Genomic DNA, 24,923 nt, shown 5'->3' with positions numbered 1-24,923 from the left:
AGCTTTATTCTATAAAAGAAACCGGCAACTGAAGGATTTATTTCTAGCTGCGATGAGTGTTCTTCATATGACCACTGTTTCCACTATATGCATCTATTAGCGGAGGTGCAGCACTGCTGAAATTTGACCTACGCTTTTTTTTATGAGAGGAAAAAGTAAATTAATTGAGAGAAGAGGGGACAGGGCTCCATCTTATCTCTTTAGAAACTAACGTTATATTAATTTGCTTTATGGAATATAATATGACCACCGCTGCTGACTTTTTTTTGAGAGAGAGGAAAGGGGAAATGAAAGGAGAGGAGACAGGTGGAGAGTAGAGGTAATGGGCTTTTTTTCTCCTTTTTTCTTTTTTTTTTTTTCTTTCAAAATAACTCACAAAGTTAGAAACTGACCAAATTGTTAAACGTGTAAATGTAAGGGATGGGATATATGAGTATATTTCCGACCATTTTATTTAAATTTTCATTTATTCATAAAATTGCTATGTGCACGAGAGAGAGAGGGAGAGAGAGAGCATGACAGAGTGCTCAGAAATCACACCTCTAATGCGAGCATGATAATAGACAGATGTGCCTATCTGTTTCATTACCATCAGTATAAAAACTGATGACTCGAGGCTTCATTGTGAGTTCACCTTACAACTGATAGTTATACTGACAGTAGGCTGCTTATAATTCTGGTCTTCTTGTGTTCTGTGGTGGAGCTCAGGAAGTGGTTAAATATTTTGGACAAGGCTTATCTGACACATACTTGTTTTTGCTAATCATAAACAGAGGTTATGACAGTTTTAAGAATGCTGTAGTCAGCTTAAACATTATGCACAGTGACTTATTGCATAATTTGTGTCTTTAATAAATAGTACATCCTATGGCAGAGTTAACATACGGTGTGAATTGATTGAATGAAATCACTTTTTAATTTAAAACACTTTTGCTTTTTTAAGAGCAATAATCTGAAAAAGAGAAAATCAGACAGGCCTTGTGAACAACAAATTATTTCCCTTTTAAAATGTTGTCATTGTGTTTTGTACGGTTCTTACATGTGTGTAGACAATTTCCTCTTCAGGGTTCTCTGCGACTTCTAAAGAGAGAGGAGAAATGGGAGGGCTTTTGATTAGTAAATGAACTCAGAGGACATCATGTCTACTTTTTAAACTTTTTTTTTTTAAAGGAAGTCTTTACAAAATCATTCCCATGGCATGATATCAAACTAATGTAGAGCAAATACAACATTAATTCAAGTAATGATAACCTTACTTAATGTCCTTATAGTCCTCATTAAGAAAGATGAGGGAATGAGAAAAAAAATCTTTGGCTCACCCTCATTAACAGCCGAGGGTGTCGGGATGATATGGAGAATGAGAAAACCACAGCTCAGAGCCACGAGGAGGACAACCAGAAAGCTTGCTATGACACCCACAGCCACAGCAGGGAATTTAGGAACTAAGAAATCAAAATAATGATCAAACAAAATTAGATGATGGCATTTACATTACAAACAGTTTAAGCGGTTATGTAGTTATCATTGAAAGCAAAATTTCACCACTGTATCAGAAGTTTCTCCCCACCCTTAAGAAATGAATCATGTCAATCACATCAATGTGTGATTAAATATAACTATTGTTTTAGGGACACCTGCTCTACTAACTGAGCTAAACCAGCACCCTTCAAACTTGTTCTTCAAACTTGTTGTCATATAAAAGTTAATAACTGAATGTTTTAATTCAAGAATTTAATATTTGATTGGTTTTATTTAGACAAAGTTAAAAAACTGTCAAAATGAGGATTTTTGTAGGATCGTCAACTACTGTACCTTTGCAGATTTTCAGTTGAGTAACTGTTTCTTCTTTGCTCACATTGTTCCAAACAATACACATTAAGCTTCCAGCCAGCTGACCCTTTAAGCTGATGGTAACATGTTTAAGACTGGGTTTGTCTTGTGTAGTTCTAGTCCCTGTCAGAGATTGTATGTTAACTCTACTGCTGTTCAGGAACTGGCTGTTGTCTCTTGTCTGCATGAGTAAGTTTCCGTCTAAAGTCAGACGGAACTCCACTCCATCTCCCTCAGAGGAGCAGCTGATGTTGATCTGTTCTGACGAACACATCTGAGAAACAGCTGGCTTTGACACTGGAGCTGGAAGACAAACACAAAGAAACATGTTAGTACCTACAGTACAAAATACAGGGCAGAATAACCTAAACGTTTTATTCTTTTTGGAGCTATAGCTTTTTTAAATCCCTATTTTAATGGTTAAACTAATTCCTGAAAAAATCTTTTAAGTTTCATGAATATTTTATAACTATTTTTTTATATAAAGACAGGAGCAAGAAACCAAATGGGTTAATTATCGGCCAATCAACATCCTCCCTGTTATAATACATTTTTGGAGAAGGCTGTAACAAGACATTAACACACTACCTGGAAAAAAATAACTTTATGCACCCATTACAATTTGGGTTCAGACCAAAATCATCTACAGAAAGTTCTAATTGTTACCTTCTGGAAATTGTATTTATGTATGGACAAAGGTCTCCCTAGACCTTAATAAGCATTTGATCCTGTAAATCATAGCATTCTCATTTCCAAACTTCAAATGTTATTCTCTGTATTCTCTCTACTGGATCTGTCCCTGCCAAATAAATCAGAGGAAACAAATAATAAAATCATATAGAACTAGTTTATATAGCAATACATGAGTAAACTAAATGGAAATACAACATGTTATATAAAGAGTTCCGAAACCATAAAGAGTCAACTAACTAACTAAAAAATGTTTTACCTGTCCGTCATTATTCTCCGTCTCTCTTTCCCTTCTCAAACCATAATAAAGTCCAGCAATAATTGTTATAGACATATAGTTAAAAACTATTTGCATATTTTTTCTTGCAAATGACCATTAGATCTTGATTATTTTAACACGTACATTTATTCACAGTGAAACAGGATCTTTTAATAACTGATAAGACATATCAGTGTCAGACACTTAAATACAATTCAACTTACCTTCAATTTCTACGTGCACATTTACTTTTCTTATTAAAGTCCCATTTCCACTATATTCTTCCAACATGTAGTCTCCGGAGTGTGTCTTCAATGCTTTTCCCAATTCAAATCTTCCCTTGGTGAAAAGTTCAGTCTGATTGCCATATTCCTCATGTGGCGTCTCTATCTGATTTTTTTTACATTTTAAAATAATACGTGTCTTGTCTTTCGTCAACCTTACATCTGTATCTGCAGTGTTTGGCAGGTGAAAAATCAGCAGTTGTCCCACCGCTCCATAACATTGCTGAGTTCCAGTAGCTTCAGTGAAATTGCATTCAATAGAGCCTGAAATCAACAAACAAAAAGTCTTCAACATGGCCTTTGTGTGAAAAACATTGATAATGTTTTTTGTTTTTATTGGTGTCTTACTTCAGTTGCAAAAGTGTTTAAAACAAGATGGTTAAAACATTTCATCATATCAAATTATATTTCATATTTTATATGAATATTTATATATTGCTCCTTAGTCATACTTTAAAGGCATGGTTGGTAATTTTCAACAACTAGCATGATTTTAGTAGCATGCTCTGAGTGCTCCATCAATACCCACCCCCTCCCCTCTGTGCTTCCTGAAAAGCCATGCTCACTTACATCTTCGAACACCATTGCTTCAGAAGCGGACCTCAGCTAATCCCTTGCATTGTGTAGAAACTACTTTGTCGTCTCATGTCTCATTTAGCGCTAAGTAATCTTTATCTTTATTTTAATGCATGTACAAAAAAAAAAAAGAGACTATTTTACAACGGCCAACGACAAACTCACAGTTAAACTCGCTCTCATCAGTGACGCTTTGAGTGTGGGCTAGTGCACTCAAGGAGTAGAGAACAAGCAGGGAGGAATGATTTCTTCATCAATTGGTCAGAGCACATTAATTATTAATTTCTGTCAGGACCCAAAGAAAATTTCAACCAAAATCTTAAAAAGTGTATCCGGAGAAAATTACCAACTCTGCCTTTAATGTATGTGTACTTTAATTTAGCCAGTAACTTGAAGTTAAATTTATCTGCGCTTCTAAATTGATTACTTTTAGGATGGACGGAACATGCATCTTGCAGAATTTAGTTGTAACACACTTTTAAACTAGAGTGTACCTTGTGTCAGAGCTGTTGTTGCCAGAGCTGTTGATGCCAGAGCTGTGATGATCACGTAGATGGATTTCATATTCTTTCTGTTGTCTGACATAAATTAAATGTGATTAAAATCCTACTTAAAATCATCACATTCAGTGTTTCCCACACAAAGATGATACCTGGACGGGCCGCCCAAGTAAATTCATGGCTGCACAAGTATATTTCCGACCTGTTTTTATTTAATTTGTCATTTATTCCTAAAATTGCTGAGTGCGCGCGCGCGCGAGAGAGAGAGAGAGCATGTGCAAGAGAGTGCAGGCATGCAATGGAACTCACGGCTCCGTGCAACATAGCAAAACTCCTGTTTAAAAAACAAATCCCTCTAGACTCCAGCAGAGAGATAAGACGCAGCAAAACCAAGAGAGCAGAATCACATCAGCAGATAGAGAGAGAGAGGGAGCGATAAGGTCCACTGTCCGTACATCCCTCTTGTAAATGCACCATGCTCCTATCAAAACTGAAGCTTCTCATGGCTTCGTTTTAAAAATGTTGATGTACAGCTGCCTGCTGCTAATTCTGTGCTGAACTCCTATAAATAACGATTGGAACTTTTCAAAACACGAGGCGTACCCCTTGGTGTTTGTGTCTGTGGGTGTGCTTGGATATATTGAGCAGATTAAAGTTGTTTGTTGCAAAAAAATACATATAAATAAATACAAATCTGATTAAAAAAATATACCCTGAGAGAAGAGTAAGGGAAAAAAAAAGTACAGTGTTCCCCTGCAACCCCCCACCCGGGTGTACTCCACTGCCCAGGTATCTTGTCATTCTGTGGGAAACAGTGACATTATTTACACGCTTAAAGATCAAATCTAAAACGAACCATACACTGAAGTTTTTAATTTGTTGTTATCTATTAAATTGCATTAAAAAACATTTTCTTTTAAAATAATAATGTAGTAAACCTACCTTCTTTCTTTCACCAATCTAAAGCTCCAAATATTTCAATCATACATTGTCGTACTCAGTGGTGTGATGTCTCACTCTTCAGACTGACGAGTATTTTGATAGAGGGCTGGTTAAAACTATTCTTGTGTTCTTGTGATGTCATATGATTAGATTCAAGGAAGTGTTTTTCAATGTGGTTACCCACTAATTGCCAATTACCAAATACAAAGAACATTTAATATGAGATTACTTGGATTGAGACTGATTGTTTGAACCGTAAAAAGAATGTATCAGATTTTATTTTTATTTTTTTATTTAAACACTGCAGATTTTTTGGTTGGCCGTCGGCTGTAGTCTTTGCGGTGTGTTCTGCTACTTTTTGGCCTAGACAAAAAGCGACTTGAGGCGACGCCATAGGCGGCCTTTGTCGCCACTAGTTCTCTGCCGCCTGTTGGTGTGTCAGGGCCGTAAGAGCTGGAGCCGAGGTGGGTTTTTAGCCTTTTGACCAAGGCTATAAACGTTTTTTTGAACCAGGCTATAAACTTGTTAATTTTGGCCGTTAATATCTTACGTTATATCATAAGCCTTTTTTCTGCAAAGAACACATGAAGACACTAACACTTCCTGGTTTTCACACAGTATGAAAAATACTTGATTTCAAACTCATCAATATATTCAACAAGGAAACTGCTGCAGCTCAAACCATTCTTACAAGCAACTCGGGTAATTAAAAACTCAAACCACGTGATAGAACGACAACTAAAAACCACAGCTTACTTTCACACTAACTATTTTCACTGTCAAGGAGATAATAAAAAAAAACACTTCCTATCTCTCTTCAATGTTTTGCTTAAACCCATCACTAAACTTTCTCAGGTTATGTCATATTTAACTGTTGGAGACTGACATTTAAAAACCTGCTCTTTTAATGCTCTGTTGCGGTGGGCGCTGAGGGTGGTGCCTCATTTGAAATTGTTGAGAAAATTATTAAGTGTCCCTTGGTGTTCCCACTGCAGTCAACATTAAGCTTATTTACCATGACAATAAAGCAAACTGATAACTTGATTTTTCCCCCCACCGTTTTTCTTTTCTCATCATGAAAATATACACCAGGAGGCCTTATGCCTCCAGACAGATGCATCAGTGAGGATTTAACTTAATAGATTAAATGCTTTATATGCGATTTTTGACACTTAAATATAATATAAATCAAGTATATCCTCTGAAAATACCTGAGTGAGTAATGACTGTCTACAATGGGTGTAACACCCGAGTCCCACTGTCTGTGATGTTTTCAGAGTTTTTTTTCTGTATGTTGACATAACCGGCCCGACAGCTGACTCCTCCCCTCGCGAATAAAAGTTGTTTAATTGAGGGACTAGAGAAAAGAAGAATAACATACTGCACTCACTGCTTAACTGTGTTTCTAGATCACGCTTATTTCGGGTAAATTTACATGCAGTGTGAAGATACGAGCATAATAAAGATCGCTAGCATTAGCATGCTAACCCACAATGCACCGCGACTTGTTTTGGTTTCATGCTGGTGCTCAAGGGCGACATCTGCTGGATCAAAAAATCGCATATAAAGCCTTTAAAAGTTAAGTTTGATGATCATCAAGTGGTGACGTGAGGACTGTTGGCTCCATCTTGTGGTTGACAAATTCATACAGTGTGTACTTAAAGTAATTTAGTAAGCACCTGCAAGATCCACATGATCCACTAGATGTCACGAGTGAGCTACACTTTTCAAAGTCAATACAAGGAAATCAACAGAAGAATATAATGAAAAGGTTAATATTTATTATACAAAACATCACTGTAAAGAAACAGCTACTATAAAAAGCATATTGACCCTACATAGTCCATCTCTCAAATAATGACTAGTCTCATTGCTAAATCTTATAACCATTACTAAAACAGTGCTTTGTTTCCTTTACTTAAGGAAAGCATATGTATTTTACAAATCATTTCAGCATGGTTCTTCAAGAAACCGTCACATTACTGCACACAAAGTAAATCCCTGAAAGTCAAGACAAAAATAAAGCAAGCACATCGTCTCTCATATGCAGCCTCCAAAATGATCAAACCATATATATGTAAAGCACATTGACACTACATGGTCCCACCCTCAAGTAGTGACAAGTCTCATTGCTAAATCTTATACCCATCTTGAAGAACAAAGCAATGTCAAAAAGACTCTTTTTTTCTCACACTGTAAAATAAAAATGTAAAACAAATATGCTTTGTTTTGTTTTGCATGAGGAAACCTTATTGAAATATTTTTAAATCTTGTCAAATAACACTCCAAATAATATTCAAGATGACAAACCAATATTCCACTTAAAGTAGATCCTACTTATTTAAGGTCATGTTTACACAACATCAGTTTCATCCATAAATGGCTACCTTTTGTTGTGTATTGATTGTTCCTTTACGCAGTGTTTTGGTTGCCTCAAAAGAGTGCAAACTTTTGGAAACGGTAGCGTCTCTGACTGTTTAAACTGGCAAACTGCTTTTCTGCCCAAAAACGGTAACCTTACGCACATCATGCGCGTTGCTGTTACCATATGATTAAGTGCAACTCAACAACAATGGCCAAATCCCGAATTCTGTTTTTGCTGCTCACTCCCAGTCTACTTTTTTTTAGAAATGTAAGTAATATTTAACTGTTTGTAGTTCAGGGTCACTTCGAGTAGCAACCCCACCTCAAACGTGTGTGAGTTTGCCTTTTCTCTATGTTTACACCCACTGCTCTGAAGAAGGAAGAGCATGTGTGCATGCGATTGTTTCATTAGAAAGTCACAACGCCAATTACTGGTCTGGCATGTATACTACAATGTTTTCAGTCGTTTTTGAGGATGCCATGTGAACAGCTGTTAAAATCAAAATGTTGTCTAAATAGGGAACTTTTTTGAAAATGAAAATCAGGATCATTCTCATGCATACTTGGCCTCAGTCACGTTGTAACCTTTAGCGTTGTCTTATTTGTTTTCATTTTTTTAAATTTGTTTGCTCTTTTATATGAAAAAGAGAACATAATCCATTTAAGAAATATACTGTATTTTACTTAAAAACAAACAACAGACAACATTTTCATACATGTTTCACAAATTTGCTTAAGCTGCCATATAATTACAATAATACAATCATAGAAATGTTATATAAGGAAACTAAATGCTAAAATCAATCAAAGAAGCACAATTTTAAAAAGAATCAAAAGTATTAACTGTAAAATGTGCACTGTTCCTAACGGATTAATAAATGTATTTGAATCTAATTGAATTGAAAAATAGTCCATACAGATACGATCATAGATTACAGAAGTAGATGAGGTTTCATGGCATGAATTAATTGGCCAAAATTATTCTCCTCTTGCCAGCCCAAGCCAGAAAAGAAAAAGATTACTTGTTACATTCTTGGACTGATGCTTGATCCCTTCTTTAGGAGAAGATTATGTAGAAATCTGCGAGTTGGGTTCAGTTGTCCTTGTGTTTTGTATTATTCTTACATCGGTGTAGATAACGTCATCTTCAGGGTTCTCTGTAACATCTCAAAAGAGAGAGAGGGGAAATGGGAGGGCTTTTGATTAGTAAATTAACACAGAGGACATCATTCTACTTTTCTAAAGGTAGTCTTTAGATTCCATTATGTCAAATTGATGTAGAGCAAATCCAAAATGAAAAGTGGAAGAACAATAATTCAAGCAATGATAACCTTACTTAATGTTGCATTTCTTATTTAGAAAGACGAGGACATGAGAAAAAAAAAATCTTAGACTCACCCTCATTAACAGCTGAGGGTGTTTGGTTTTTACGGAGAATGATTAAAATACATCCCAGGAGGACAGCCAAAAAGCTTGCTGTAACAGCCACAGACACAACAAGGAAGGAAATACCTGAAAAATATAAACATATCAAACAAAATTAGAGGATGGCATTTACATTGACAAGTCATTGTAACTTTTGCTGCTTTGCTAAAGTGTTCATGATGGATGAAGCCGGGTCTTTGTAATATAGCATTAAGTAAGATCTTTTACTTGCTTTTTGTAACATAACAATGAGTAAGGTATTTTTACCTGCTTTTTGTAAAGTGCCTCGCGATAACACTTGTTATGAGTTGACGCTATACAAATAAAAATTGATTGATTGATTTGTAAAGCCAGAAAGATGTCTGTCGAATATTTACTCCTTCCTCCGAGTGTTCAAGATAGATTTACAGTTTAAGGTAATGTGTAGTTATCATTTAAATCTACAAATCTAATCTAATCTAATTTGATTTTTCTAATTTGAATCTGATTTTATTTAACTGGTCACCTTTATTAAAGAGCTTTACAGACATGGCATGCTCCACATACTGTCAGGATTTGTTGTTGATCCTGCTACAAGGACAGTGGCCTCAGTGCATGGGACGCCTGCTCTACTGACTGAGCTAAACCAGCACCCTATGTTCTTCAAACTTGTTGTCAAATGAAAGTTAATAACTATTTTTTTTACTACAAGAATTTGATAGTCGATTGGTTTTGTTTAGACAAAGTTGAAGAACAGTCAAAATGAGGATTTTAGTAGGATCGTCAACTACTGTACCTTTGCAGATTTTCAGTTGAACAACTGTTTCTTCTTTGCTCACATTGTTCCAAACAATACACATTAAGCTTCCAGCCAGCTGACCCTTTAAGCTGATGGTAACATGTTTAAGACTGGGTTCGTCTTGTGTAGTTCTAGTCCCTGTCAGAGATTGTATGTTAACTCTACTGCTGTTCAGGAACTGGCTGTTGTCTTTTGTCTGCATGAGTAAGTTTCCATCTAAAGTCAGACGGAACTCCACTCCATCTCCCTCAGAGGAGCAGCCGATGTTGATCTGTTCTGACGAACACATCTGAGAAACAGCTGGCTTTGACACTGGAGCTGGAAGACAAACACAAAGAAACATGTTAAGTACCTACAGTACAAAATACAGGGCAGAATAACCTCAACTTTTTATTCTTTTTGGAGCTATAGCTTTTTTAAATCTCTATTTTAATGGTTAAACTAACTCCTGAAAAAATCTTTTAAGTTTCATGAATATTTTGTAACTATTTTGTAGCAAATAAGGATTAAACCCAAAGGAAATAGAACACAATGTAGACAATAGGGAATGTAAATTAATGGGTGTTATATACAAAGTGTCACCTCCAGAACTACTTAGTTTTGGTTGTGGTGCTGTAAACCAGATTATGGAAAACTTTGTGAAATGGTTAATCATAGGCTAAAGAAGAATTCCTGGATTTGGAGAGGTTTCGGACCCTTCCCCCAAAAGAGAAATCAATTGACCAAATTGAAACCTTTTTGTTTAGGAAAAATATTTAAACATATAATGTCATGCTGGCAGATGAAGATAACAAATCATAATATATGCAAACATACTAACTCAGCGTATTAACTGCCTACAGTTGCTGAATGTGCACGTCTTTGATATAATTTTGCATCAGGATCCTCATGCTAATAACATGCATACATTATGTTTATGTCCTTTTGTCTTCTGGTAGTCAAATGGCCTTAGAAGTGGAAGTCTTTGGTTGATTGTAAAACATTTATTAACCTCTCTGTCATTATTCTCCGTCTCTCTCTTTACCTTCTCAAACTATAACAATAAAATAAAAAAATGTTGAATTTGTACTTTCAGCTAAAATAAAATCTAAGAATAAAGAGACCTTTTATTAAAAGTTTGAAGAACATGGGGTGCTGGTTGGCTCAAACACTAGAGCAGGGGTGTCAAAGTCCTATTGGGTCGGGGGCCAGATTTGTGCAAATGAGACCTCCTGTGGGCCGGACTAATTTTGCAGATATGACTATAACTCAACACATGGATATATTGTCTGCTGAATGATTAGAAAAAAAGACAAAATAAGGTACTTGTATAGAAAACTGCATGCAACCGCATACAATGTAAAATTACATTAAGCAGAGGGGTAAACTCTGGCATTGCAAACTGCATGTTGGCACATTGAAATAATTAAATGTTCCACAATACAGAAGAAAACAACAATATTTAGGTTTTGTATAAATGTCTTTGAGATTATTAGATTATTTTTTAATTTTGCTGTTCAAGGTTAAAGAAACATTGATACAGATTTACCTGCCCTGGAATCAGTGCATTAATAAACAGAGTACAGTGAAAAGAGATAAATATGAGCCCTGGCAGTCCGTTCTTCTACGTGTCCATACTATCTTAATCTAACTCTGTCCCCTACTTTTTATGTGCCATGAATCTGTGCTAGCTCTTTGCGCAATTCAAGGAAGCATTTTAGCGCTGCTCTGCGCGACTAACCAGCGGACCTCTGTGCGCCTTTGGTTAAGTCCCTTAGCTCTGAAACAATTCTGGCAAATTGTGAGCAAATAAAACTAAAGAAATGCTGCTCCTCCGATCTGTCTTGAAAACCTGCATTCTGTCACCTCTCTCTTTTTGTTCAGGCTGTTTCCTGATTAATGTAACGCAGGAGCAGCTCACTTGTCATTTTATGTTAGTCCCTGCTGAGAATAAAGTTTAAATGCCCCGTTCAATTCATTTTTGTATCATCATATTACCCTTTTACGTTGCTAATTCTAAATGGGTTTTTATTACTATTTGGGGAAAATAAATATTAAAAATATTTAATTTATAGAAAATATCATAAATACAATACATTCAATAGATTTCCCCCTTCTTCCCAAAACGTCTCACGAGCTGGATGAAACCTGCTGTCGGGCTGGACACGGCCTGCGGGCCGTATGTTTGACATCCCTGCACTAGAGCAATACTCTATATAGACATACATAATTAAAAAACGATTGCATCTTTTTTCCTGCAAGTGACCATTACATCTTTATTTTTTAACACGTACAATGATTCCTGTCGAACAGGATCTTTCAATAACATAAAGACATATCAGTGTCACACACTGAAATACAATTTAACTTACCTTCAATTTCTACGTGCACATTTACTTTTCTTATGAAATTCCCATTTACACTATATTCTTCCAACATGTAGTCTCCAGAGTGTTTCTTTGTTGCTTTTCCCAATTCAAGTCTTCCCTTGGTGAAAAGTTCAGTCTGATTGCTGTGATTGACGTATTCCTTATGTAGACTCTCTATCTGATTTGTGTATGATTTTAAAATCATATATTTCTTGTCTTTCGTCAACCTTACATCTCTATCTGCAGTGTTTGGCAGGTGAAAAACCAACAGTTGTCCCACCGCTCCATAACATTGCTGAGTTCCAGTAGCTTCAGTGAAATTACATTCAATAGAGCCTGAAATCAACAAACAAAAAATCTTTAACAATAGTGTCTTACTTCAGTTGCAAAACTTTGTAAAGCAAGAAGGTTAAAGCATTTTGTCATTAAATCCAAATATGTTTTAAATGTATACTGCTGCCTTAGTCATACTGTATACTTTAATTTAACCAGTAACTTGATGGCTAAATGATTAACTATTAAACTAGACTTCTAAATTGATTATTATGGTAAACGTTCTTTCTCTTTGATCAAATATTTTTAAAAAAATTTACAGAATAACAGACTATAACACAGAACTGCCACCAGATATGTGTGCATTGCATGTCTACTCCACTCGGGTACGGCTCTGTGCTCCCTCGCCAGTCGACACTCGCAGGCAGCTTTATCAGAGAGCCTCACGGAGCAGCGCCGACGGACAGTTGGAGTCCTGAGACCAAGGAGTTACCGCCGTATTTACAGTATCATGCAGAACAGCGTGAGATAATATGATATACAGTATGCCATAAAAAACTGTATAAACACTCTTATTAAACATAAGGTCATTGTGTTGAAATTGATGCGCCTTAATCCGGCACAAATAGAAGCCTTGCAGAAGACTCTGGACTGCTGGAGCCAGGACAGAGCTGAGACGCACACACATTGACTAAAGTAAAAAGCTATCAGCTCTGCTGCCGTGGCGGAGCGGAGACGGACAGAACACGCATCTGGTGGAATTTAGCAGTAACACACTTTAAAACTGTAGTGTACCTTGTGCCAGAGCTGTTGCTGCCAGAGCTGTGATGATCACGTAGAAGTGTTTCATTTTCTTTCTGTTGTATAATATACATTCAATGTAATTAAAATTCTACTTTTAATTATCAAATTATTTAGACAGTTGCACATCAAATCTAAAATGAAATGTTACAGTAAAGTTTGTCTATTGCATTGAGTTTTTTAACTATTTTAGAAAAAAAAGACATCCTCAGATTTAAGAGGACTTCATACATTTTAAATAATAAAAATGTAGTAAACCTACCCGCTTTCTTTCACCAATCTCAGCTCAAAAATATTTCAATCATATGTCGTGATATACTCGCTTGACAGAGGTGTGATGTCTCACGCTGAGGTTATTTTAGACTGACCGTTTTTTTGACTGAGGGCTGGTGAAAACTCTTCTCGTCTTCTTCTTGTGATCTCATATGATTCAAGGAAGTGTTTTTAGAAGTGCTTACCCACAAATTGCCAGTTAACAAAATACAAAGAACATTTTATATATGAGATTACTTGAGACCAATTGTTGTAATCGTAGTTTTTCAATTGTGAAGCAGTGTCTGAACAGTTTAGAACAAAGCTACAGTACATTGATCTGTTTTCAAATGTCTTTACAACATCATGTAACCCAAAATGTGGGAACTGGTACGTAGGCAGCAACAATAAACCAATGTCTATAATCGGCCACAGCTCTTCTTCTGGTCGTCGGTATACCAACCAAAGGTCTTTTGTTTGATATTTCACACATATACTAAATTATACTGTGCATGTAGTAACTATTGTTTAGCAATAATGTCACACAGTATTTATTGAAGTAGCTGTTTAACCTTTGAGGTCATACATTTAGATGCTGGTTACTCTTAACAGCCACATGCGCATAAATGGCTTAGAATATATTTTTTTAAATAATGACTTTTATTTCTAATATGCCAACATGAATTAAACACTTTATGTACCTATAAGTTCCAAGTTACAAAAAAGCAGTGTTGTAGTCTAGTCCCCAAGTCCGAGTAGAGACTCAAGTCTGAGTCACGAAGGAAAAGTCAGAGTCCTACCTCAACCTGAGTCCTCAAGGTTGAGTATGAGCCAAGACAGGCTTTAGTTTAGCGCATTCATTTATCGATCTTTGATGTTAAATGCTTCTGGGCCGAGCTATAACTATTTGTGTGGTCATGGTCATACTGTACCGCTGTATGAGAGAGTGTGATATTGTTAAAAAAGGGTTGGGCGATATGGACATGTCGATAATTATCATGATAATTGTCAAATCATTTATTCTTTAAGATTTAAAGGCTGATTTTTGCTCCTGAGTGAAAGTTGAAGAAACCACATGGTTAACTATGGTTTAATTATTCTTTATTGTCAGAACATGACAAACTATAATTAAACAGAGACATTTCACCATCATAAGCGCAGAGCACAGAGCTGGAAAATGCTGATATGACCGTTTGCTGCTGGGGAGTCACACTTACTGGCCTGGTGTTTACTGTGGGTCCACACCCTGTTTATATTTTTTTACAATAGGGTCCACACTAACACTTGTTTGGGACGTTTGTTGATTTCTTTCTCTCTGTGTTCTAACGGGTGATATTCTTTCAAACACTGGGAAATGTTAGTGGTGTTGCCCGTTTTAGCTGCACTTGTCTTCGGCACAGTTAACAGAGCATGTTACTCGTTTTTGTCAGACTGTAAATAGCCAAACTATCTCCAAACTCCTGAAATGGAGCGGCCTTTCTTGCTGCTTGTCAACGATGTTTTCTCCTGCTTTGAGCTGGTAGGCTCAGCGTTTTCTTAGGTGTGGCTATAGTTCAGATCCTCATTTCAGCTGTGTTTCCATTCCGCTCCAGACGTCTCTAAGCCTACCCATATCCCTGCAACATGATTGGCTGTTCATCGGCTTTTTGTTCTTCTCTTTAATGTCAGGCAACTAGCCCCCCCCCCCTTTCCCCAGTGGTTTGATGGTGTAATCACGTTTAAATCTATCAACCTTTTATTGAACATGTTTTATATTTATATTAGGAAAAATCATATCGCGATGATTATCATTATCGTTTTATCGCCCAGGCCTAACTGAAATCTTAACTCGATATTTTGTAGCTGAATGGCGAAATGTTGGTTATCTGGGAAAAAAAAGTTCTGAAAAGAAATAACGATAAAGTTCCTGTGTGACATTTGGAATGTGGTCTGTGTGCATTTGACTTAAAACTGACTGTATTTTCAACAGCCAGCTGCACAGTGTCAACATTTTCATGAAAAATACCCCAAAAAATTAACTAACTGTTCGTGGGAGAACATGCTAATTGAATAAAATAAAGAATACATATTCCTTTCCTGCATAACAAAATACACAGCTGTGTATATTTTATTTTAGTTTCGCTCAGAGCAGTGTGTGGAGCAGGCTGAAGAGGCACAGACAGTGAGAGGAGAAATAGGCAAAATGGCGGCTCTATTGAAGAAACGTGTTATATTTACACAATATTAACTCTATCAATATGAACTATATTGTTTAACCCTATATCTCATTTGGAAATATATCCATATTTCTTAAAAACTCGATATGTAGCCCAGCCCTAGTTAAAACACAAAGTCTAAGTATGAAGTGCAAGCTACGAGGTGAGTTTTTTAATTGCGTTCTATTTATGTATTCATGTCTTCTTCAGCTTTTTCCTTTTTTAGATTAGAGAAGCTTTTTACAGCTCCTGTCAATGTATCCATAGTTAATAGCGTGACACATTTAAGCAGCAGAACAAAGAACCAAGTCTGAGTCTGTCGAATCCTGAAAATAAGGGCTCGAGTCGTACTCCAGTTTTGGACTCGAGCTTATTGTATGATTGAAAATAAAATATTCTTGTATTTCTGCAAAGGACACATGAGGACAGCAACTTCCTGTTTCTCACACAGTATGGGCATGTTTGATTTCACCCATGCTCTGTATTTAAATTTATCTTTAAGGAAACTGTTGCACCTCAGATCATTCTCGCAAGCAACTCGGGTAATGCAAAAATCAAACCACATGATAGAGTGACAGCTTATACGTTTTTCTGTGGCTTTCGCAGCACCGGTACGGAAAATGTTTATTCAAAACCCATGCTCTGTATTTAACATTGGAAACTGCTGCACTTCAAAGCATTCTCACATGCATGACTCACTCGGGTAATGTAAAAACATGTTAGAACAACAGCTAAAAACCACGGCTTACGCATTTTCTGTTGCTTTCTCAGGCCCAGTGCTCTTGCAGTCCCAGGAGAGGGTCACCCTGTTTCTGCTGTTTACTCAGATTGCTTTCAAATATGAAGTATGCCAACCAGCAACAAGATGATTTTATTATCTCTTGTAAAGAAAATCAAGGTTTTTAAAAAAGTTAGAAGGAGAAAACACATGGTTTCAAACAGTAAAAAAAAGAAGTCAATCAGGGATTGGTAGGCTCAGCCATTGGGCCAATCAGAGAGGAGCTTTTTTTATTATTATTGTCAAGCTATATTGAAGAATTAAATGTTTTACACAAGAAGGATTTTAAACCGTCATGCTTAACAGTGAACTTCTACAGTCCTGTTAATGTGTACCAAGCTTGCAAGAGTGTTGTAACTATAAAAACACTCTGGTGGTCATTTATTAATTGTTCTCGTGGAACACTAAAGAGGAGACTGCTGCTAGACTGTCCTGTTGGCTTATTTCCATGGTTAAGGAGAGGAGGAGTGGAGTGATGGCAGAGGTGAAGACAGAACTACTCTGAACCAATATATATTTAGTTTGCTGACTAACTAAATATATATATATATATATATATATACTGTATATATATATAGACTGTAGCCTACCTGTATAATCATTTTAGTGAGTGGCTCTGTGAGGACTTTAAGGAGTTCAGGAGTCAATGCGTTGACAATATCATGATGTTTTAATGTTGTCAGTCTTACGTAGTCAATTGTTTCCTAAAGAGTAAAGGCCAATCAATCTTCTACATGATGTTAAAATAGCTGACAGAGAATATACCTTTTCTTCTCTTATGACTGTTAATTTGATCATTTATAGTGGTTGTTCTTGTCTACGACTTTTCAAACATTACTCAGACCTTGATAAAAGATAAAAAACACTTACACTGTAACCTTCAAAGATCACCCTCGGAGCCCGGACTTTATTCCACCTAGCAGCCTTTCTCACGATGGCTTCAGCCTCCTCCACCCTTCCCTGAGAGAGCAGCCAGCGAGGAGACTCTGGGATGAACCTGCCTCATTACACAGAAAAGAGGTTAAATCTGATGAGCTGAGAGCAAGTAGGTTAATACTTCTCTTGGGAAAAAATTAGTCGATAGTATTACGATTATGATCACATCTTAAACTACTCATGCACAGATTCAGATAGCAAGGACATGCAGTCACTTGAGTTAGACAATTTGTTTAGGTATGTTATTTCATTAAGACACTTAAACAACCACGCAACAAGTACACTAAATCCCCTTCAATGCTGTATCAATTTAGAGTAATATTCCTGTAGTAAGTGCATCTCACCACCAGAGGGGGAGGTAGATCATACTTGGCACAGACAAAGCCAGCAGGAGAGATTTCCAATCCCTCAAAAAGTAAGCAAAGAGAGGCAGCAGCAGGTAGCCGACGGCAAAACCTAAACAGGTGCCCAAAGACGAGAAAGGACTCGCACGTTTCCAGTCAAGGTCTCAGCCCCTGCAGACATACAGCAGATAAAAAGTCAAAGAGAGGGACAGGTAATGAATAAGTGAAAGAGAATGCATGTTTTCAGTATCTAAAAATATTCTAAATTTGAACGAGTTTAAATGAGTTAAACTGTAGAGGAAGTTAGATAGAATGCAATATGGATATGTACCCAGCACTAAAGCACCTACAAAGTTGGACATCTGTCCCAAACCGTTCATGAAGAGGAGGATGGTAAACATTGTCCATGAGACGGAGAACACTTGAATGAAGGTAAAAGCTGTCTGAATGGCCATGGTTGCAAAAAGCACCGGTTTCCTTCCAAACCTATAAAGCAGTTAAAAACAGGTCATATTGAGATGAAACAGAGTATTGTTTTCCTTTGACACTTCCACTTCACAGGTTGGAGAACTAGTCGCAAGATGTGCTCAACAACACACATTGTTTACTCTTGAATGATAAATATTTGGATACAAATACTCAACAAACTAAGTTAAACAACCATCTTAGGGTCATCAAAGAGTACTGTGCAATTCAATGGTGGAAGAAGCACTCTTCTATTTTAATATGTCAGTCTACCCTTCTACAGAAGTATTGTGCATACAATTTAATCCAAGATTCAAAAGTGCATGTATAATTATAAACAGACACTTTGTGTTATAAATGGAGTGTGTATACACATACATGTCAAGACATCAAGGGCTCCATGTGGAATACATTACATCAGCACATTATTATTGAAATGTTACAAAATCAGCAGTACTGAGTCACAGTGTGTCGACCACGGCCTGTGACAGTCGCCTCAGCAGCCCACTCGCGGCTTCCAGAGGGAGAAGCACCATAACAGACAGCCAGTTAAAACAGTCGTGCACTGTAGCTCCAGCAAACTCTCTATAAAAGAACTATAACTATAGAAATATAAGATAGATATTATTTTTATTTTTCCTGCCAAACATATTAACATAGATACCCTTTTAGCAATTAAACACCAACACTGGTGTTGCAAAAAAAAGGTCACAATTTCAAGTATTATAACTTATTGATTTCTGAATGTCAGAGGTCTATCAAATGGCCTAGAAATTTACCTTTTGGGGTTAATGGAAATGTAGGAAAGGCAGTTGAACTGTTTCTTTGCTGCCACCGGGAGGTGCCTGGAGGCATGTATCTTATTTACTACAGGTTTTTCCACAAAGCTTAATATGCACAGGTAACAAAAGGGAGCATTGAGTATGTGACTGTACATGTTAGAGTTGTGGGAAGAAGAGCAAAGGCCTTCTGGCGTCTGACAATGAAGGATTATGCGGAGAGCATCGCCTTTCTGGGTCAGTGGGGACTTTTCCAGCAGGTTGTATTCTTCCTGCTCTGTGCTAGTATCATGCCTAATGGATTTGGTGCCTTTACACTCGTCTTTGTGAATGATATACCAATTCACCACTGCTTTGTTCCTGAGGCTAACCTGACTAGTGAATGGCTTGAAGCAATCATACCCGTAACGGTGAGATTTCCGGTTCTTCTGATGAAAGATGTACTTTTGTTTTCTAAGTCTTGTTGTATAGACTCTTTTCCGGCATATGTCATTATGACGTCATGGTATTCGCTGTATGCAAAACCAAGCGAAACTATAGGGAAACAGATATTGCCACCACAGGGTAGTAGGCAACAACAGAGTCTTAAAATGTCAAAGGAGGAGAAGTAGAAGGAGAAAGTAGTGTCTCAAAACTGAAATTCTACTGTATACCACTGCCTGTGTACAAACATATAACATGTTGTGAACCTCATAACATAGCTCACATAAGTGTGGCTAACTAATATAGTTGTTAAACGGTTTTCTGTTTCAGTCATGTGAACGGCCACACAGATATCAGTTATGTAGTGAGGCTGACAATCACTTTCATATACAGTATATGCTGTAGATTCACTTCATACCCAGCAGTGCAACCACAGTTCACCATCAATATGTAGTTGCTTGCTCTATTAACAATGACCCTAGCCTTGTCTTCTGTCCTTGCCGCTGGCTGGGCAGAAGTTCGGACAGTAAGACACAAAACTCATTAGTTAAGTCGTGGTGTTTAAAGATCTGTAGATGGCCGTTTACGACACTTATAGGCAACTAAGGACTTATACACCCTCAGTTTGTCTTTACTATACACACTCTGTTTTTAGAGCAGTCCTACTAAGTGAGAGCGTACAAGATGGGTCAGCCAGTCTCTTCCTATTCGTCAGTGTTAACTTATTCCAGTAACACTCTATCTCATGCCAAAAACAACTAAGGCCAGCCCACCAAAAAACATCACAATGTTTATGAACACTTAAAGGGTCTATAAATTCCTCTTGAGTGACACTCCAGGATTATAGTTGCTTGATAGAATGGTGTGATCATAAACTTTGAAAGATGTGCATCAGGATTTAAGAAAGTTCCGCTAACTTTTTTTTGTGTTTGGGTGTGTGTTAAATCCACTGTAGGTAGTTGCACCTACCCTGGAATGTTAAAAATGGCATTCGAACCTAAATTTTTCAACATGGGGATAAGACGCGCCCACTCACCCAGTCTGGCCTTCACAATCAGGAGCAGACAATGTACATTTATGCAACACACATATGAACAGATTAGAAATTTAGCTTGGATATTTATCCACGAGCAACAACTCAAGCAGCAATGACACTTTTGCAACAGAAATTTTGTTTGGGGTAGAGGATTTTTCTCCTTCCAAGTCTCCTGTAGGCCACGACCACGGCGGTCCAGAGCTGTATCGGTTTGAACCGGCACAGGCACTGAGTGCAGAGACTGCCAATGCCAGGAGAGGATAAGGGCTGCTCTGAGAGGTAGATGATGCCCCCTTAGATTTATTTTACATTTTCAACAGTTGCTCCTCTGGTTACTTCTCTAAGCTCTCTCCTCGAGAGACAGTCTGCTGCAAGGAGGTGGCAAAGGTAACAGCACACCAAGAGCCATAACATAGCAACATATGTGTGACCCAATACTGCAGCCTAACACTACTGCAAATAATACATAAAGACCATACTGCATGATTAGCTGGTGTGTATTGAATACAAGAGAATTTGTGAAGCTTTTAATTTCATGCCAGTGACGCATTGGTGTGAGCAGATTAGGGCGGGACAGCCTGTAAAACTGCTCACCCAGGTTTTGTGCCTTCCCCACGCTGGCGGGCACGACCGCAGTCTCACTGCACAGGACTAACCGTGCCTAAGCACAATAACCTCTTGTACATAACGTTGTAATACCAAATGTAAATCTAGATTTTGCTTTTGGATTATTGTATTGAAAATGTAAAATCTGTTTTATATAAGCTGTTGCTATTCAATTATATTTGACATTTGTTCAGTTTGTTTTTTATCTTAAAGTGTAGCAATAAAGCAAAGGAAATTACATTTACAATTACAATTATTGCAGAAGATTGCTTTATACTGTAGAGTTGTGCACGGTACAAATATAAGCTCACTGAAAAAGAAGTGTTTTTAATCAACCTGTCATTTTGTCTATCAGGTTATAAATGGGGAACAGGAGCGGAGTAGTTGCAGCAGATACAGGCTGGGTGTGGTCAAAAATCTCTCTGCTCAGGGTTTCATTCCTGGCAGAGATATTAACCTCACCGAGATGGAGCAGGAGAGCTGTGTGGATGGGTGGAGCTACAGCAAAGACATCTACCAGTCTACCATTGTCTCTGAGGTAACTGCACATCCAAAACTGTAAAAACGCTGTCATATTTTGTTTTTTCTGAACAGTCCCCTAATACTACTTCCTCTTCCTCAGTCATTTTTCAGAATCTGCTTGGTCCTTTTGTGTTTCTTTTACTGTGTCTGAATGAGCACTGCATAAGCCCTCCTCCTGCCTGTCTGTGTCGAGTGTGTGTTTTACATAGCCTTTCTGCTGTTTGTTTATTCAAGGTAGGACCTTTTTCCAAGCCTTTGGATGCCTATTGATCGTTTGCAAAGTGAAAAGTCAACTAAGTGACATAATATCAAATATAGGCCATACTGACACACCTATTGTCTGTCAGCACAGCTGTCAGTACTATCTGAATAGCATACTTCTGTAAAGATCCTCTCCACAAACAAATGTAAGCATAGTTAAAGCCTACTGCCAACCTCTTTTGTTCATTAGCATCCGATCTTTTTTTTTTAACTTCTGGCCAGACTGGGTAGACATGCCCTCCATTAATTCATGTACATTAAGTGGTTGTGATAAGCCTGCTCATCCAGCCTTGCCTGTCAGTGGCTTTATTTGCTCATGCTTTCTGCTTAACCCGTAACTCGTGCCTGGGGCGAAATGAAAGAGGTAAAGATTGGAATGTAACCTAGCTTAGTAGAGTTTACATACATAATGTTTAACATTAATGAAAATGGAAGAAATTCAACAGATTTGTAGTTACAAAATAGCACTGATTTAAAAATACACCACCAATACAGAAAATGTACTCAGTAAAAGGGCTCTTGGGAGGGGAAGAACTAGAGCTTGTCAATGAGTTTAACTACCCAGGGCTCATCCTTGATTCTTTACTTTCTTTCAAGAGCCACATTTAAAAAAAAGTGTCAAACGCTGTCAAATTGAACCTGTATAATTTAAAGCAAATCAGGACATCTTTGACTGAAGGTGCTGCCTTTATGTGTTTGCACTCTATGATATTCTCACATATTAACTACTTCAAAATCAGTTGGTCACTTACAGTAGCAACACTGAAACCTGCTAAATCTCTGTTTTAAAAAAGCCTTCTCGTGTCAGCATTGCAACATCCTTCTAAAGTACAAGCTATTAAGCTATGACAACTTCCAAAAAGTTAAAACTGCCTGTTTGATGTATAAAGTGCTACATGGGCTGGCTCCCCCTCCACTAAATGATCACAGCAAGCTTTCAGTGACTCTGAGCACATTATGGAACAGCTTACCACTGTCAGTCAGGGAATGCTCCACCTTTACCCCTTTCAATGGTCATCTGAAGCTGGGGCATAGAACCAACCAGATCTGTGACCATGTATAAAAATCAATCTTTAAGTATGCCTACATACATAAATCTATGGAGATAACCCCAGTGCAATACTGCATACAGAAACACATCTACATATGTGAACCTCAGTATGTGCATGAACATGTCTGTCTGTACATGCTAACTCTGTGCAGTAGGACTATGTGCATTCACACCAGTACTTTAAAGTAACAGGCTCCAGGGCAAATGTCTAATTTACATCTGTACCTCATAATCAATTAGTAGACACATTGAGTTTTATTTGGCCTCATGTAGAACCAGCATCAGAGAAGACATAAAGAATGTGTTCAATCAAACAATTGAAATGCATAGGAACATCAATGTATCATAATTCACGTCCTTATTTCTTCATTTATGATCTATTAGTTTGACCTGGTGTGCAGTGAGCAGTGGAAGCAGCCATTCACCTCCACAGTGTTCTTTATTGGAGTTGTTTTTGGATCCTTCTTCTCAGGACAGCTTGCAGACAGGTAATAAAAAAAAAAAAGCTCCATGTGATTTAAAGTGTTATACATAATACATACACTGTTTCTTGGGCTTTAGTCACTTTTCTAAACTGCTTTTATGTAGCAGCTGCATTTACCAGTTACAGATACTTGGGTGTTAGTAGTGTTTGTGTCATTGTTCAAACTGTGATTGGATTTCACATGTATGACTGCACCATCCTGTAAAAAAATGTGTAATCAGGTGTAAACATTTGGCATGTCTGTTTCTTGGACAGATTTTTCCTTTTAAAGGTTCAAATTAGCTTCACCTCGACGAGCTGAATTAAAATGCATCTGATTTTGTAACATTTCAATAATAATGTGCTGATGTAATGTATTCCACATGGAGCCCTTGATGTCTTGACATGTATGTGTATATACACTCCATTTATAACACAAAGTGTCTGTTTATAATTATACATGCACTTTTGAATCTTGGATTAAATTGTATGCACAATACTTCTGTAGAAGGGTAGACTGACATATTAAAATAGAAGAGTGCTTCTTCCACCATTGAATTGCACAGTACTCTTTGATGACCCTAAGATGGTTGTTTAACTTAGTTTGTTGAGTATTTGTATCCAAATATTTATCATTCATTACTATTCAAGAGTAAACAATGTGTGTTGTTGAGCACATCTTGCGACTAGTTCTCCAACCTGTGAAGTGGAAGTGTCAAAGGAAAACAATACTCTGTTTCATCTCAATATGACCTGTTTTTAACTGCTTTATAGGTTTGGAAGGAAACCGGTGCTTTTTGCAACCATGGCCATTCAGACAGCTTTTACCTTCATTCAAGTGTTCTCCGTCTCATGGACAATGTTTACCATCCTCCTCTTCATGAACGGTTTGGGACAGATGTCCAACTTTGTAGGTGCTTTAGTGCTGGGTACATATCCATATTGCATTCTATCTAACTTCCTCTACAGTTTAACTCATTTAAACTCGTTCAAATTTAGAATATTTTTAGATACTGAAAACATGCATTCTCTTTCACTTATTCATTACCTGTCCCTCTCTTTGACTTTTTATCTGCTGTATGTCTGCAGGGGCTGAGACCTTGACTGGAAACGTGCGAGTCCTTTACTCGTCTTTGGGCACCTGTTTAGGTTTTGCCGTCGGCTACCTGCTGCTGCCTCTCTTTGCTTACTTTTTGAGGGATTGGAAATCTCTCCTGCTGGCTTTGTCTGTGCCAAGTATGATCTACCTCCCCCTCTGGTGGTGAGATGCACTTACTACAGGAATATTACTCTAAATTGATACAGCATTGAAGGGGATTTAGTGTACCTGTTGCGTGGTTGTTTAAGTGTCTTAATGAAATAACATACCTAAACAAATTGTCTAACTCAAGTGACTGCATGTCCTTGCTATCTGTATCTGTGCATGAGTAGTTTAAGATTTGATCATAATCGTAATACTATCGACTAATTTTTTCCCAAGAGAAGTATTAACCTACTTGCTCTCAGCTCATCAGATTTAACCTCTTTTCTGTGTAATGAGGCAGGTTCATCCCAGAGTCTCCTCGCTGGCTGCTCTCTCAGGGAAGGGTGGAGGAGGCTGAAGCCATCGTGAGAAAGGCTGCTAGGTGGAATAAAGTCCGGGCTCCGAGGGTGATCTTTGAAGGTTACAGTGTAAGTGTTTTTTATCTTCAAGGTCTGAGTAATGTTTGAAAAGTCGTAGACAAGAACAACCACTATAAATG

General features: G+C 37.4%; 2 protein-coding genes and 1 long non-coding RNA gene across 7 annotated transcripts in view; 1 reads left to right on the top strand and 2 right to left on the bottom strand.

The window, feature by feature from the left end:
* The window catches only part of LOC132988029 (organic cation/carnitine transporter 2-like), a 61,825-nt gene that overhangs the window by 30,811 nt on the left and 6,091 nt on the right, over positions 1-24,923 (top strand). The window contains exons 1-6 of one of the 4 annotated variants that reach the window (XM_061055114.1): positions 168-319; positions 21,240-21,422; positions 23,103-23,206; positions 23,956-24,110; positions 24,271-24,442; positions 24,726-24,858. In XM_061055114.1, coding sequence (XP_060911097.1) covers positions 21,351-21,422; positions 23,103-23,206; positions 23,956-24,110; positions 24,271-24,442; positions 24,726-24,858 — 636 coding nt within the window. In that variant the 5' untranslated portion in view covers positions 168-319; positions 21,240-21,350. Of the gene's footprint in view, positions 1-167; positions 320-18,935; positions 19,230-21,239; positions 21,423-23,102; positions 23,207-23,955; positions 24,111-24,270; positions 24,443-24,725; positions 24,859-24,923 lie in introns of those variants that run through there. The other 3 variants (XM_061055111.1, XM_061055110.1, XM_061055113.1) reach the window with 3 other exon arrangements.
* Positions 8,102-14,081, bottom strand: LOC132988027 (uncharacterized). Of its 2 annotated transcripts, none has more exons than XM_061055106.1 (6): positions 13,333-14,081; positions 13,065-13,126; positions 12,000-12,332; positions 9,646-9,966; positions 8,844-8,957; positions 8,102-8,602 (listed from the first exon to the last, which is right to left on the bottom strand). In XM_061055106.1, exons 2-6 carry the CDS (start codon positions 13,117-13,119, stop codon positions 8,514-8,516), a joined length of 912 nt encoding a protein of 303 aa, XP_060911089.1. In that variant the 5' UTR covers positions 13,120-13,126; positions 13,333-14,081; the 3' UTR covers positions 8,102-8,513. The 2 variants fall into 2 exon arrangements, with proteins under 2 accessions (XP_060911089.1, XP_060911088.1); XM_061055105.1 differs by having other exon boundaries at positions 8,102-8,611; positions 13,333-14,079.
* LOC132988799 (uncharacterized) lies at positions 17,164-18,057 on the bottom strand. The gene is made up of 3 exons (XR_009675861.1): positions 17,907-18,057; positions 17,576-17,746; positions 17,164-17,292 (listed from the first exon to the last, which is right to left on the bottom strand). It is a non-coding gene; the product is annotated as an uncharacterized LOC132988799 (long non-coding RNA).

This window comes from Labrus mixtus, chromosome 14, assembly GCF_963584025.1.
Source record: "Labrus mixtus chromosome 14, fLabMix1.1, whole genome shotgun sequence".
NCBI lineage: Eukaryota > Metazoa > Chordata > Actinopteri > Labriformes > Labridae > Labrus > Labrus mixtus.
Note: the sequence above shows the minus strand (reverse complement) of the source record. Positions and strands in the feature narration are given on the sequence as shown.

Excerpts from the sequence above, each read along its gene's own strand:
- LOC132988027 (XM_061055105.1), bottom strand. The coding sequence starts at position 13,119 with ATGAAACACTTCTACGTGATCATCACAGCTCTGGCAGCAACAGCTCTG. Across the intron at positions 12,333-13,064 it reads AGCAACAGCTCTGGCACAAG|GCTCTATTGAATGTAATTTC; the intron begins GTACACTACAGT and ends TGTTGATTTCAG. Across the intron at positions 8,612-8,843 it reads ACCCTCAGCTGTTAATGAGG|ATGTTACAGAGAACCCTGAA; the intron begins GTGAGTCTAAGA and ends CTCTCTTTTGAG.